Source organism: Carcharodon carcharias, chromosome 3 (assembly GCF_017639515.1).
Source record: "Carcharodon carcharias isolate sCarCar2 chromosome 3, sCarCar2.pri, whole genome shotgun sequence".
Taxonomy (NCBI): domain Eukaryota; kingdom Metazoa; phylum Chordata; class Chondrichthyes; order Lamniformes; family Lamnidae; genus Carcharodon; species Carcharodon carcharias.
Window position 1 is genome coordinate 57,791,821 of NC_054469.1, and position 15,933 is coordinate 57,807,753.

Consider the following 15,933-nt stretch of genomic DNA (forward strand, 5'->3'; position numbering starts at 1 on the left):
CTCTGTTTTCTCTCTCTCTTTGTTTTCTCTCTCTATCTCTATTTTCTCTGTCTGTTTTCTCTTTCCATCGCTGTTTTCTCTCTAACTCTCTCTGTATTCTCTCTCTTTCTGTTACTGTCTCGCGCAGACCCTCAATTTCAAACGGGAACAGGACGGTGGGGATGTGTAATGATGATTTAATGTTTTAACCAATCACAGGCCGGGATAACAGAGCGGAAGTGACGTCTCCTGGGACCCAGCTTTGTTGTTGGTAACGGTCTCCATGGTAACGCGGTCCCCTCGCTCGGTAGTTTCACCGCCTTGAAACATTTTGCCTGAGCCACGATGGACGAGGAGACTCCGAGCGAGTGTATCTACAACCTGCTCCCTCGGTCGGAGCCGCCGCCTCGCCACCCGCTCACGTGAGAGTCCGGCTGGCGCGAGTCACAGGGAATGGCTCCCCACCGGACATTGCGGGGGGAGAAACTGAGAAGGGAATGAAGAGTGAGAGGAGATGGAGGCGACGAAGGGAGGGGGAAGGTGGACAGAGGAAGGGAAAAGCGGGCGGAGGGAAAGGGGGCACAGAGGAAAAGGGGTGGTTGGAGGGGGATAGAGGTAAAGGTAGGGCAGAGGAAAAGGGAGTGAGTATGGAGGGAAAAGGGCATGGTGGGAAAGGTGTGGTGGAGGGAAGGGGAAGGAGGTCAGAGGTGGGGGTGGGGGAGGGGCACTGAGGGGAGGGGAGGGTACAAAAGGAGGGAATGGGGGAGGGGAACGGGATGGATGGGGGGAGAACGGATGGAATGGAGAGGTGGACGGAGGGGGAGTGGGGGTGGAATAGAGGGGAGGGGAAGGGATGGGTGAAAGGGAAGGGGATGTGGGACAGAAAGGGAAGGGGACGGGATGGAAAGGTTGGGTGTACGTGGGACAAACGGGGCAGGGGAACTGAAAGGGAGATGGAAAGAGGGTGGGACAGAGGGACAGAAAGGGAGAGTGACCCAGGATAGAGAGATGGAATGGGTGGGGGGGAGCGCAGGACAGTGGGACAGAAAGGGAGGGGGAAGCAGGACAGAAGGAGTGAAAGGGGAGGCGGTGGTATAGTGGCATTGTCACTGGACTAGTAATCCAGAGACCCAGGGTATTGCACTGGGCACATGCACTGGGCACCCGGGTTCAAATTCCATTACGGCAGATGGTGGAATTTGAATTCAATAAAAATCTGGAATTAAAAGTCAGATGATGACCATGAAACCATTGTCAATTGTTATAAAAACCCATCTGGTTCATTAACGTTCATTTGGGAAGGAAATCTGCCATCCTTATCTGGTCTGGCCTACACATGACCATATTCCATGAACAAATAAAAAAAATAGAAAGGCAGGACGGTGGGGTAAGGGGACAGAGGAATGGAGGGGGAGGAAGGGACTCAGGAATTGAAAGGGGAGCAGAGGAAGGAGGGGGAAGGGGGAACAGGGAGGGAGAAAGTGGGCAAGGCGGACAGAGGGAGGAGAAGGAGGACAGTGGAAAAGGTGAGAAAGAATAAATGGAAAGGAGAGTGATGAGGAGCAGGCTATGGGAGATATTGAGTGGAATGGAGAGGAGAGAAGGTAGGAAAGAGGGAGGTGAAGGAGAGGAGAGCTTGGAGGCGTGCGGAGAAGGAAGAAGTTTTAAAATTGTAATCGGGGATATGGACCCTGCTGGCCATCGCAAGTTGCCTTTGTCAACATGGTGACAGCCTCCTTCTTGAACTGCTACAGTCCATGTGGTGAAGGTAGCCTGACTGTGCCGTTGGTGAGGGTGTTCTAGATTTTGACCCAACACCAATGAATGAATGATGACACACATTCTCAAATCAGATGGTGGGTGACTAGGAGGTGATGGTGTTCCCCGTGCCTACTACCCTTAGCCTTCCAGGTGGTAGAAGATGCAGGTTTGCGAGTTGGTGTCGAATATATCTTGGTGGGTTGCTGAATTGCATTCCATAGAGAGTGCACCAGGATGGTGGGAATGAACGTTTAACATGATCAATGGGCTGCCAATCAAGTGGACTGTTTTGTCCTGGATGGAAAGTTGTGAAGTAGGTAGTGAACAGGTATTTGAGGGTCAGGAGGTGAGTCACTCAGCATAGGATACCCAGCCTGGGACTTCTATTAGCCATGGTATATGTGGCTGGCCAGTTGAGTTTTTTAATCAGTAACAACCATCATAATACTGATGGTTCTGGATTTGCTTATGGTCATGCTATTATAAATCTATGAGAAGTAGTTATGCCCTTTGTTTTTGAAGGTGATTATTGTCTGGCATTTGTAGGGGATGAATGTTATTGTGTCATGAACGCTGAACTTTACATGATGGCTATGTTTGAAAATATACCTTTAAGTAAAAATAAAACAGAATTTGGATAAACACCTCAGCTTGGAGACATGCCTATATGATCCAGTTGTCATGGGGAGAAAAACGCAAACAGGAACTCGCTGAGGTGGGATGGCTGCTTTAACGCTTTTTCACAGCATCTCACAAAAAAAGGACAGCAGCTGTTTGAGTCACAGAGAAACAAAACAGCTACTGCTGTGGAAAAGCAGGGTGGAATGCTTGTAAGAGTTTGGTTTCTGTTCAAAAGAAAGGGAATAAACCAGACAAGGCTCTTAAAGATTTAAGAAACTGAGTTGCTAAGGTGTGCTTGCTGGTGGTAATCATATCCAGGAAAACTCAGACTGAGTGGAAGAATTGTCAGAGGACACTGGAAGTTTTGACCTGGCATGGCGGGAAGAAGTGAACCTCCACTGTAGAGCTGGGAGTGACGTTGGGGCTGTTCCTATAATTCTACATGAGGGGCACAGTGGAAGTGTTTTGAAAGACATATTTTGGTTGCGTTAGTTAATGTGAAAATACCTTTCCTTTAGTTTGATGTATTAGTTACCTGTTTAGCAAATTTTGATATATGCTTATTTTAGTTTGCTGCTAAAGTAAAAGTCGTAAAATGTGGAACCTTGGTCCTTTGGCTCTATCTGTCTGTCGCTGGTAAATTCAGCTCTTTGTAAAAGTTATTAGTCTCTAAGGGATCATAACAAATTGGGGACTTGAGTGAGAGAGATCCCAGAAGCTATAAAACGGGTGCAGTGGAATTTTCCAGAGTTTAAGCAAACAAGATTTCATATTTAATTTGCTGTATTCGGTGGGGAATAAACCTGGCTACTTCTATCGCTCAGCAGAGAGATTTGACAGAGGCATACAGTAAAAGTCTTAAAACGTAGGCTCTTGACCTTCGGTTCCATCTGTTGGTTGCAGGAAAATTCATCTCTTTTTAAAAATTATCAGCCTATATGGGGATCGTAACACTTGCCACTTACTAGCCCAAGTCTGCACATTGCCCAGGTCATGCTATACGTAAACTTCATTGTCTGAGAAGTTGAGAATGAAGCTGGATAGAATACTGTGCAATCATCAGTTCTAATAATCTCTATAGATGCTTTTAATAAGGTATTTAAATTCCACATGACCGACTTAAAGGGATTGCATGACAAAATTTCAAGTTTTTTAAAAATTTATAAATGGGATCTGGGTGTAACTGGCTAAGCCAGCATTTATTGCCCATCTATAATTGCCCTTGAGAAGCTGGTGGTGAGCTGCCTTCTTGAACATCTACAGTCCCTATGGTGTAGATATACCCACAGACCCACAGTGCTGTTAGAGAGGGAGTTCCAGGATTTTGGCACAACGACGTTAAAGGAATGGCGTTATATTTCCAAGTCAGGATGGTGAGTGGCTTGGAGAGGAACTTGCAGGTGGTGGTGTTCCCATGTATCTGCTGCCCTTGTCCTTCTAGATGATAACATTCGTGGGTTTGGGAGTTGCTGCCTAAGGAGCCTTGGTGAGTTTCTACGGTGCATCTTGCAAATGGTGCACATTGCTGCCTTTGTTCGCCGGTGGTGGAGAGAGTGATTGGCACCTCATCCATAAACAATCATGTGGGATGCTTTGTCTTGGATGGTGTCAAGCTTTTTGAGTGTTGTTGGAGCTGCACTCATCCAGACAGGAGAGAGTATTCCATCACATTCCTGACTTGTGCCTTGCAGATGGTGGACAGGCTTTGGGGAGTCAGGAAGTGAGTTACTGGAATGCCACAGGATTCTTAGCCTCTGACCTGCTCTTGCAGCCACAGTATTTATATGGCTAGTCCAATTCAGTTTCTGATCGATGGTAGCTCCGAGGATGTTGATAGTGGGAGATTCAGTGATGGTAATACCACTGAATGTCAAGAAGTGATGGTTAGATTCTCTCTTGTTGGAGATGATCATTGCCTGACGCTTGTGTGGTGTGAATGTTACTTGCCACTTGTCAACCCAAACCTGGATATGTCCAGGTCTTGCTGCATTTGGACATGGACTGCTTCAGTATCTAAGGAGTGATAAATGGTGCTGAACATTTGCAATCATCAGTGAGCATCCCCACTTCTGACCTTATGATGAAAGGAAGGCCATTGATGAAGCAGCTGAAGATGGTTGGGCCTAGGGTACTATCCTGAGGAACTCCTGCAGTGATGTCCTGGAACTGAGTTGATTGACCTCCAACAACCTCAACCATCTTCCTTTGTGCTAGGTATGTCTCCAACCAGTGGAGAGTTTTCCCCCTGATCCCATTGATCCCAGTTTTGCTTGGACTCCTTGACGCTACAGTCGATCAAGTGCTGCCTTGATGTCAAGCCAGTCACTCTCTCCTCACCTTTTGTCCATGTTTGAACCAAGGCTATAATGAGGTCAGAAGCTGAGTGACCTTGATGGAACCCAAACTGGGCATCAGTGAGCAGGTTATTGCTAAGCAAGTGCCGCTTGATAGCACTGTTGATGAACCCATCATCACTTTATTGATGATCAAGAGTAGACTGATGGGGCGGTAATTGGCTGGGATGGATTTGTCCTGCTTTTTGTGTACAGGGCATACCTGGGCAATTTTCCACATTGCCAGGTAGATGCCAGTGTTGTAGCTGTACTGGAGCAGCTTGGCTAGGGATGCAGCATGTTTTGGAGCACAAGTCTTCAGTATTATTACTGAAATATTGTCAGGGCCCATAGCCTTTGCAGTATCCAGTGCCTTCAGCCGTTTTTTGATATCATGTGGAGTGAATCAAATTGGCTGATGACTGACATCTGCGATGCCGGGGACCTCCGGAAGAGGCCAAAATGGATCATCTACTTGGCACTTCTGGCTGAAGGTTATAGCAAATGCTTCAGCCTTATGCACTGATGTGCTGGGCTCATCCATCGTTGAGGATGGAGAGATTTGTGGAGCCTCCTGCTCCAGTGAGTTATTTAATTGTCCACCACCATTTGCGACTGGATGTGGCAGGACCAAAGAACTTAGATCTGATCCGTTGGTTGTGGAATAGCTTAGATCTGTCTATCACCTGTGTGCCAAACAGCATAAGCAGCAAGTAGCCCTGTATTGTAGCTTCACCAGGTTTACAGCTCATTTTTAAGTATGCCTGGCATGCCCTCCTGCACTCTTCATTGAACCAGGGTTGATCCCCTGCCTTGGTGATAATGGTCGAATGAGGGATATGCCAGGCCATGAGGTTACAGATTGTGGTTGAGTACAATTCCGCTGCTGCTGATGACCCACAGCACCTCATGAATGCCTATGAATGAGTTACTAGATCTGTTCGAAATCTATCCCATTTAGCACGGTGCTAGTGTCACACAACACGAGGGAGGGTTTCCTCATTGTGGGGATAGGATTCGTCTCCACAACGACTGTGCGGTGGTCACTCCTACCGATAATGTCATGGACAGATGCATCTGCAGCAGGCAGGTTGGTGAGAATGAGGTCAAATAAATTTTTTCCTTTTTTTGGTTCCCTTTCCACCTGCCACAGACCCAGTCTAGAAGCCATGTCCTTTAGGACTTGGCCAGTTGGTCTTTGGTGTTGCTATATAGCCACTCTTGATGATGGACATTGAAGTCCCCCAACCAGAGAACATTCTATGCCCTTGCCACCCTCAGAGCTTCCTCCAAGTGATGGTCAACATGGAGGAGCACTGATTCATCAATTGAGGGGTGTGGTACATGGTAATCAGCAGAATGTTTCCTTGCCCATGTTTGACCTGATGCCATGAGACTGCGATGTTGAGGACTCCCAGGGCATCTCCTTCCCTGTACACCTGTGCTGTCACCTCTGCTGGGCCTGTCCTGCTGGTGGGACAGGACATACCTAGGGATGGTGGTGTATGGGAATTTATCTGTAAGATTTTATTCCGTGGCTATGACTATGTCAGGCTGTTGCTTGACTCGTCTGTGAGACAGCTCTCCCAATTTTGGCACAAGCCCCCAGATGTTAGTAAGGAAGACTTTGCAGGGTCCACTGGGCTGGGTTTGCCGTTGTCGTTTCCATTGCCTATATCAATGCCGGGTGATCTGTCCAGTCTCATTCTTTTTCATTGAGTTTTTAGCGATTTGATACAACCGAATGGCTTGCTAGGCCATTTTAGAGGCTATTTAAAAGCCAGCCACATTACTGTGGATCTAGAATCACATGTAGGCCAGACCAGGTGAGGAAGGCAGATTTCCTTCCCTAAAGGCCATTAGCGAACCGGATACATTTTTACACCAATCAGCAATGGTTTCATGGTCACTATTAGACTTTTATTCCAGATTTTTATTGAATGCAAATTCCACTATCTGCCATGGTGGGGTTCAAACGTGGGTCTCCAGAGCATTTCCCTGGGTCTCTGGATTACTGCACCAGTCAAGTGACAATACCACATGCTACTGCCTCCCCTAAACTAAAAGCAACATCGACTTAAAAATTACTTTGTAGGTGACTGAAAGTCTAAATTAAAGCAAAGATTATTCTTATTAATATCTTAATTTGTCCGATGACTCACGTCACATATACTCTTAACAACACGTTTACCACAGAGTTGTAGTCTTTTCATGAAACAGTCTAAACTCACTCCTAACTTCCAACAGGTTCTCTTTTCCCCATTTCACCAAAGCCCACACCAGTGATTCTTTTCCCATCCTTGCCAGGGAAAATTTTCCAGTGTTCTTAAATCTCTGTGGGTTCCTTCTCTTCAGCCAGGAGACAAGCTTTCCCCAACGCTCTGCCCAGTAGTTAACAGAGAAACTAGCCATTTCCCTTTGCAGACTGCATCAACCGCTGTGCCCTCGCGCTCTCTCGCGCCCTGTGCCCTCGCGCTCTCTCTCTCGCGCCCTGTGCCCTCGCGCTCTCTCTCGCGCCCTGTGCCCTCGCGCTCTGTCTCTTGCGCTGTGCCCTCGCGCACTCCGTCTCTCGCGCTGTGCCCTCGCGCGCTCCCTCTTTCGCCCTGTGCCCTCGCGCGCTCCCTCTCTCGCCCTGTGCCCTCGCGCGCTCCCTCTCTCGCCCTGTGCCCTCGCGCGCTCCCTCTCTCGCCCTGTGCCCTCGCGCGCTCCCTCTCTCGCCCTGTGCCCTCGCGCGCTCCCTCTCTCGCCCAGTGCCCTCGCGCGCTCCCTCTCTCGCCCTGTGCCCTCGTGCGCTCCCTCTCTCGCCCTGTGCCCTCGCGCGCTCCCTCTCTCGCCCAGTGCCCTCGCGCGCTCCCTCTCTCGCCCTGTGCCCTCGTGCTGTGCCTCTTCAAAGTCTCTAAGACAGAAAGTCTTCAATAACAAGAACATCTGCTTATGCCTTTGTTTTCAAGCATTAAATACATGTGCATTTTAATAAAATCTCACCCACTCCCCTACCGGTCCCCTTGGTAACCAAACCATACCTTGTTGTCGGGCAGAGCTCTTTACTGACCCTCACGTGATCCTCTTTATTAGTATATTTTACCTTGAATTAAAGAAACAGTCTGAAACATAATCATCTTATAAAACCTCACGTTCGTAACACCTTGAACATCCCCACTTCTGACTTTTTATGTAAGAAAGATAATTGATGAAGCCGGAGGTTGCGATCAGCTGGAAGTTTCCATGCCCATGTTTGACCACAAGCCATGTGATTTCATGGGGAAGGCGTTAAAGCTGAGGACTCCCACAGATGCTCCAACCAACTGTATCCACAGTGTCTAGTATGAGTCACAAAAAGTTACTATGCGGGTACAGCAAGTAATTAAGAAGGCTAATGGAATGCTATCCATCCTGAACGGTCTTGACAAGGTGGACATCGAAAGGATGTTTCCTCTTGTGGGTCAGTCCAGAACTAGGGGACACTGTTTTAAAATTAGGAGTAGCCCTTTTAAGACAGAGATGAGGAGAAATTTTTTCTCTGAGGGTTGCGTGACTTTGGAATCCTCTGTCTCAGAAGGTGTTGGAGGCAGGGTCATTGAATATTTTTAAGGCAAAGGTAGATGGATCCTTGTTAGGCAAGGGAATCAAAGGTTGTTGGGGTTGGCTGGGAATGTGAAAATCGAAATGCAAGAAGGTCAGCCATGATCTTATTGAATGGTGGAGCAGACTCGAGGGGCTGAATAGTCTACTCCTGTTCCTATTTCTTATGTTCTTATGTGTCTGCATCTTTGTGGGCGGGGGATGGGGGGGAGCTGGATTTTGTCTTGCTGGTTGGTCAAGATGAATACTGGGATGATAAAGCTGGACTCTTAGACATTAGTATGAGGCCACCTTCTTTGACTATAATTATGTCAGACAGTTGTTTAACTAGTCACCGAATCACAGAATGATTACAACACAGAAGTAGGCCAAATGAGCAGTTCACCTAGTGTCATTCCCCTATCTTCTCCCCATAACAATGCACATTCTTCCTTTTCAGATAATAATCCAATTCCCTCTTTATTGAACATGCCCCCACCCCATCCTCAGGCAGCGCATTCCAGATCATAGCTATTCATTGCTTGAAAAAGTTTCTCCTCACGATTCCATTGCTTCTTTTGCCAATTATCTTAAATCTATGTCCTCTTATTCTCAATCCTTCCACCAGTGGGAATAGTTTTTCTATAGCTACTCTGTCCAGTCCCCTCATGATTTTAATACCTCTATCAAGTCTCCTCTCAACCTCCTCTTCACCAAGAAAAACAGTCTCAACTTCTCCAATCTATCTACGCTGCTGAAGTTGCTCATTCCTGGAGCCGTTCTCATGAATCTTTTCTGCTCTCTCTCTCTAATGCCTTCGCATCCTTCCTAAAGTCTGGTACCAAGAACTGACACAATACTTCGGTTGAGGCCGAACCAGTTAACATTACCTCCTTGTTTTTGTACTCTATGCCCCTATTAATAAAGCCTAGATACTGTATGCTTTATTAACTGTACTTTCAACCTGTCTTGTCACCTTCAAGGACTTATGCACGTGTACAACCAGGAATCCTTCTGCTTCTGCACCCCCGTAGAATTGTGCCCTTTAGTTTGTATTGTCTCTCTGTGTTCTACCAAAGTCTTTGCAACAGTTCTCCCAACTTTTGAGAATGACGAAGGGGAGCAGCAAGGAAGCAGAGTATAAGTGGAGGGGAAGAAAGGGAGCAAGAAGGAGGGAGAGAAAGAAAGATAGGGAATGAGTGGAGGGAAATTTCAACAATGGTAGGCTTGAGTGAACCAAAAACATGAAATTTAAATGCTGCTGTAACTTTGACAGCCATGGAGTTTTAGATATGTTAGAGCCCTCATCTGTGCCCTTTCCAGCGCTACCTCTGCTTCACAGTGCTGAGTGGCATAGCAACAGCCCTAATGTGTAAATGAAGCAGTCGGTGCAATTTTTTAAATTAATTCACGGGATGTGGGTTTCGTTGGCTAGGCCAGCATTTATCGCCCACCCTGGTTTCCCTTGAGAAGCTGGTAGTGAGCTGTCTTCTTGAACCGCTGCAGAGCGTGTGGTGTCAGTACAGTGCTTTTAGGAACGGGGTTCTAGGATTTTGACCCCGTGACCCTGAAGGAGTGGAGATATATTTCCAAGTCAGGATAGTGAGTGACTTGGAGGGGAATTTCCAGGTAGTGGTGTTCCCATCTATCTGCTGTCCTTGTCCTTCTAGATGATAGTGGTCATTGGTTTGGAAAGTGCTGCATAAGTAGCCTTGGTGAATTCCTGCGGCGATGGTAGATGGTACACACTGCTGCTGCTGTGCATCGGTGGCGAAGGGAGTGAATATTTGTGGATGTGATGCCGATTAAGCGGGCTGCTTTGTCCTGGATGATATCAAGCTTCTTGTGTTGTTGGAGCTGCACTTTTCCAGGCAAATGGGGAGCATTCCATCACTCTCCTGACTTGTGCCTTGTAGATGGTGGACAGGCTTTGGGGAGTCAGGAGGTGAGTTACTCGCCAGAGGATCCCTAGCCTCTGAACCGCTCTTGCGGCCACAGTATTTGCATTCTTTCAATCACTGTTATACATTGAAGTCTCTGCAGGCACTGCTTCTCTGACCAATAAAGGTTTGTGCTCTGTGGCTTCTGGAAGGTGGGTGCAGTGTGCCTCTGGTGTGGCCTGACCTGCCTAACATCAATCCTTTGGACATCAAATACCTTCAAAAAGCATAAATATAGAAAGATTCTTATGAGGAAATCATGGTGCAGATTTGGCAGGGAGTGGGGTGGGAAGGTCTGCACCAGGACAATTATCATGAAGACTTCTTAATATGTATGTGACAGCAGCAAAAGAACAGGAAATTAAAGGAGGATGTTTTCGAAGTCGCCTGGCAATTTTTAAACCAATCTTCATACTGGGATCGCTAAATGAATTCCTGTATAAAACAGTCCAATAGAAAGTACTGTACACTTTAAATATAACTTTGCACCCTGCACTGCAACATTCAATTCTTGAGCTCAAGAATTTTGGGTTGGAATTAACGGTTCTATGTATGAACTGGGCTTTACTTTTTTAAAATAAAACAAATGTTGCTTGTGCCAAAACAACAGCTAGTTGCTTTGTTCATGTGAAAATGCTCAGAAGTATTTAGAAAGTTTTTGATGTTTTTTGTCAGGTATCATTCATTGCAACGGAAAGTTGTACAAAAAGACTGGGATAGTAAGAAATCAACACACAAAACAATGGGGTTACCCAAAGTTGAGCCTCCTTGCCCAAAACACCACCTATTGAAGCATTCAAAGGAACAAAAGCTACCAGAAAGTAAGCCTCTAAAATATTGCAAAATATTTTATAACTTCAAATATCTAACTGTAGTAACTAAGATAGGCATTTCAGTAGTTTCTATATGACATTCAACACAGTTCTACATACTTCAGTTTTTATTTCAAAAGGTTCAACTCACTTTGAAATGGAGGCATCGTGAGGATGCTATACTGCAAGTTGGGGATGGTTGCACAAGCTAACCCACAGCACATGACTTCTTCACCTATTAATTTTAATGGTTGGAAAATCACAGTCTGTGCGCCTATGTTTTAGGAGTGCACGAGTGTGGATTTAGGCCACAGGCTACAGGGCTGGCTGAGTTTTTATTTCATTCACAAGGCCAGCATTTATTACTCGTCCCTAGTGCCAGTTCTCAGTCTACAATCTGGTACTTTGAAGTGGTTGTTTTTCATTAATTGGCTTAGACTGAGCGATGGTAACTTTCAATTTTAATTGGGCCTATTGCATACACCACCTATTGTGATTTTTCTTTCCATGTTTGTAATCCCTGAGTTGTTACCCATGTAGGGCACCACAATGAAGTCTGATTCTAACCATGTGATCTTTAGATTCTGGAATCAAGGACAGGCTCAGGAGTCAGGAAGAGAGAAGGACAATGGAAAATGAAGTTTTGGAGAGGGAACAAAAACAGGAAAAGTGGAGAGAGTGACTGAAAAATGGTTCCAGGGATAGGGGAGAAGGGAATGGGGTGAGGGAAGAAAGAGATACTGGGGGCTGGCGAAGAGAGGGAGAATGAATTAGGAAGAGAAAGAGAGAGATCAGGAAGAGAGAGAGAGAGGTAGGATGGTACGTCAGGCAGAAAGAGGGAGAATGGTGGTCAGGAGATAAGGGTGGGGGAGAGGGTCACTGTAGAATAAGATTAGGGTAGGTGACTTGAGGGGAGAAAGGAGGAGTTTCGGAATGGTGAGATAATTGGAGACTGGACAGGAGAAAGAGGGAGCCTGGAAATTGGGTTAGGGGCATTGGAAATTAGGGTTAGGGTAACTGAGAATCAGGAGGGCTGGGGCTCAAGCTGTAGGGAGGGAAGAGAGAGGCAACAAGGAAATGGGTTGGATGTGGAGAACGATAATTTTTTAGAGAGCCAGGAATAGCAACAACACTGTAGTGAATGGGAATGGCATCAAGAGAGGAGCAGCCAGAAGTGATTGAAACCAGAAGACTTCACGATGGGTAAATAGATTTTTTTCCACTAGTCAGTGAAAGGAGAACAAGGGGATGGAAACCAAGGATTCTAACTGGAAAAATCAAGAGGGTAGGAAGTTATTTGCATTAAGGACTATTATGTCAGAAGATGCCTCACCAGAGTGGCTATTGAGGTAAAGTCTGGAATAATATTTAAAAAGGAATGGAATAAATATTTGAAAAGGAGGAATATGTAAGTATCTGAAGGGGAGTGGAATTACAGGAGCAAGCATTAGCACGTGGGGCTGGAAGATTTCCACCTTTTCTGTAATATCTATCATTGTACAGAAACTCTCCTTTATTGCGTCTGAGCTCAGGGAGTGGCTAGAGCTGAGCTGAGTTTAGAACAATGTGTCCTGTGAGAAGAAATCCAAATACTGAGCTCACTGCTGTTTGTGCAATCTCTTGCTTTGGTTTAGGTTGGTCTGTACTGACCCGTTTTAATGCATGAGTGAGGATCTCATGTTTAGAATTGTCACCACACAGTAACTGAGTTCAAACCTTATGCAATGCAGGGGGATTCCAGCTGGAGGTAGCAGGTTAAAGGTGGAATATTGGGGCATTTACAACTACTACTCTCAATTACATATAAACTATTGGTAAGTTATTCTATTACTGTTGGTTGTGAGGAGAGTCTGAGTGTTATTAGTATTACCGTTAGTTATTGGTGCAATTTCAGTGAGTTACTGTTCCTGATGGAATCAAGGTTCCTCCCATATTTCTGATTTTTACTGACTTTTATTCCATCTACTCCAGGGATATAGGGAACAATTGCAGTGATCCAATTACTGAGATCAGCTAACTTAGCCTAGACTTGGACCTTTATACTGCTTAATGCTACATCAGGAGGTGCCTCCAATTGTTGGAGAGCCAATTAGGAATTTTCTGTAAATTCATTCATTCCTCCACAGGTAGCTGGGATGTGTCACTTCTCAGCCAGTCAGTGAATGGGGGAACCATCATATCACGTCTCTTTCTGGGCCGTTGCTGAACAATGATGGTGGTTACAAAGGATATCTGCAACCTACATCATCTCAGGAACATAATCTGTTTCATTCCACAGGGAAGCCATACAAAGTCCCTGTAGAAGGAATAAAATCCTCTATCCCATCTGAAAAGCCAATAATGGGACTTCACACCAAGAAAAACTTTGTTAAAACCAATATAGTTGATGTTCAGATGTTGGTGCCCAAGAAACCTGTGCCCATCCTTGTCGATACCAGAAGAGGAAATAAAATGTTATTGGAATCATCAGGTCTTCTTCCAACGCTCCTGTACAGAAAGGTATATACCAGCATTTGTGTGTTAATGGAGTGTTTGCTGTCTTTCTATGAACTTTTCATATAAACTTTTAAATCCTTCAGATATAAAGGTAATGTTATACATGTTTGCCTTACACCAAACATTTTCAGTCCCTTGAAAGAAAATAGTCTCTCTTCCAAATATTCAAGTGTCCAGTTCTGCAGCCATGTGTCATCATGACAATTTAAAATATCTGATCATATCGCTAAACTTGAAGTAATTCCTCCCCCTTATACTTCAGATTATTTTTCAGAAAGAACATGATAAAAACTGGCATTGTTTTGAAGCATGGGTCTTTAACACTGCTGGCTTATCTTCTTAATAAGCTGTAAAATATTTAAATTAACTTTTCACTCAACTTTGATTAGTTTAGGTAAAACATATAATCAACTTTCTGGAACAAGATATAAGTAATTTAAGAAAATTACCTAACAGGAGCTTTCCATTTGAGTGTCTATGGTTACTAATATAATCCCCAAAAAGTTTCAAGTAAATGAGCATCATTCCATAGGACTTAAAGGAGAATTGCTTATGAGTAGGTATTAGGAATCATAACATAAGGATATAAGGTTAAATACCTACATCTCAAAAAGTGTCATAAAGCATTAATGTTTTTGACCAGATTACATTTTTAAAATAACCTTATTTTGTGGCATTTCAAAAGAGCAGTATATATTATTAATTTTGTCGACTGAATAATGAATCAAAAATAGTAATATACCTATAAGATTAGAATTGCAGATCAACAACAGCTTGCATTTATATCGCATCTTTAAAGTAATAAAAAGTCCCAAGGAGCGCTACAAAGCAAACTAGACATCGACCCACATAAGGCGATTCTAGAGCAGATGGCTAAATGCTTGGTTAAAGAGGTAAGTTTTAAGAAGCATATTAAAAGAAGTAAGAAAATTAGGGAGGGAATTGCAGTGTCTAGGTCCTAGGCAGCTGGAGACACAACAACCAATGGCAGAATAATTAAAATTGGGGGAGCTTAAGAGGGCAGAATTAGAGGAGAGCAGATATCTCTGAGGGTTGTAGGGTAGCAAGAGACTGTAGAGATAGTGAGGCAACAGCAAGACCTGAAAACCAAGATGAGAATTTGAAAATTAAGATGCTGCTTAACCGGGAGCTAATGTAAGTCAGCATCAGGCATAAGGGTGCTGGATAAGGACATGAGTAATGCAGTTTTGTGTGACTTCAAGTTTACAGAGGGTTGAATGTGGGAAATCAGCCAGGAGTGTGTTGGAATAGTCAAGTCTGGAGATAACAATGAGTGAATGAGGTTTAAAGTAGCAGGTGAGGTAAGGCAGGGCAAAGCCAGGCAACCTTAGAGGTGGAAAAAGGAGGTCTTACTGATGGCATAGCAATATGGCTGGAAGCTCATCCTGGACCAAATATGATTCCAAGTTTGTGAACCACCTGATTTAATCTCACAGTTGCCAGAAAGAGGGATAAAGCCAGTAGTTAATGAATAGTTTGGAGCTAGGACCAAGGGCAATAATTTGTCATCTCAGTACTTAATTGGAGATTTCTGCTCATCCAATATATTGAGGCTGAATGTTTTGGCCTTGATGTTAGGTGCGGAATTTTGCAAGGCATGCCACTCCCCAGCTCCATCCGGCCCCCAAGCCGCTTTCTGAGAGGCTGGATGGATTTGAAATAGAGCTACCAGGGAGAAAACAACATGTTCTCAAGGATTTTGGAGAAAAAGGGGAAGTTGAAAATAGGACAGTAGTTTACAAGGACAGAGGGGGTCAAGGGTTTTTTTGAGGGAGGACAGCAGATTTAAAGGAAAGAGAAACAGCAATTGAATAGAGAGAACCATTAACAATATCAGCCAATATAGGGTCCAGGGGAGAAGTTGGGTGGTCAGTAGTTTTGTGGGAATGGGCTATTCCTGTATTGCTGATAACTTTAGTAGTTATTTAATATGTAGGACTTCAATCATAGAGACTGCAGGGCTGTTTTTCTATGCTCTCTGTCCCTGGGCTTAAGGCAGGCATTTGGTGCTCACTGATAGATTCATCCATGAAGTGCAGCCAGTAGAAACAATACCTCTGAGGAAACTGAGATTCAGATGTTGAAATCACACAGATGTTCTCTCAGTGCAGGCTTACCACCTTTTAGGACTAATGCGTATTAGTAGAAGAGTCCTATAGTAATAGAAATGGGCACCAATATAAGGTTTTTCCAGTGGCTATCCAAAAACATCAGCCTTGAGTCCCAGGGATTATCCTGCAAAGCCTAAGAAAGTAACATACATTATTGATGCCTCCATAAGTGTGCTGGCTTCCCCTTTCTGATCCTTTAATTAAAGAGGGACATGGGACTACATCTATGAACCACAGCTGGGTACTCCTCGAAGCGGGTTCCTCACCAACGAGCAGAGGTAAATGAGTTGGGAAGGTG

The 15,933-nt window shown here is 44.8% G+C and overlaps 1 protein-coding gene across 1 annotated transcript in view; it reads left to right on the forward strand.

Annotated features, from left to right (window-relative positions):
• Positions 1-324: 324 nt before the first annotated feature.
• enkur (enkurin, TRPC channel interacting protein) overlaps positions 325-15,933 on the forward strand; it is a 32,401-nt gene continuing 16,792 nt past the window's right edge. Inside the window, exons 1-3 of the mRNA XM_041183941.1 lie at positions 325-401; positions 10,871-11,016; positions 13,286-13,506. Coding sequence (XP_041039875.1) covers positions 325-401; positions 10,871-11,016; positions 13,286-13,506 — 444 coding nt within the window. The remainder of the gene's footprint in view (positions 402-10,870; positions 11,017-13,285; positions 13,507-15,933) is intronic.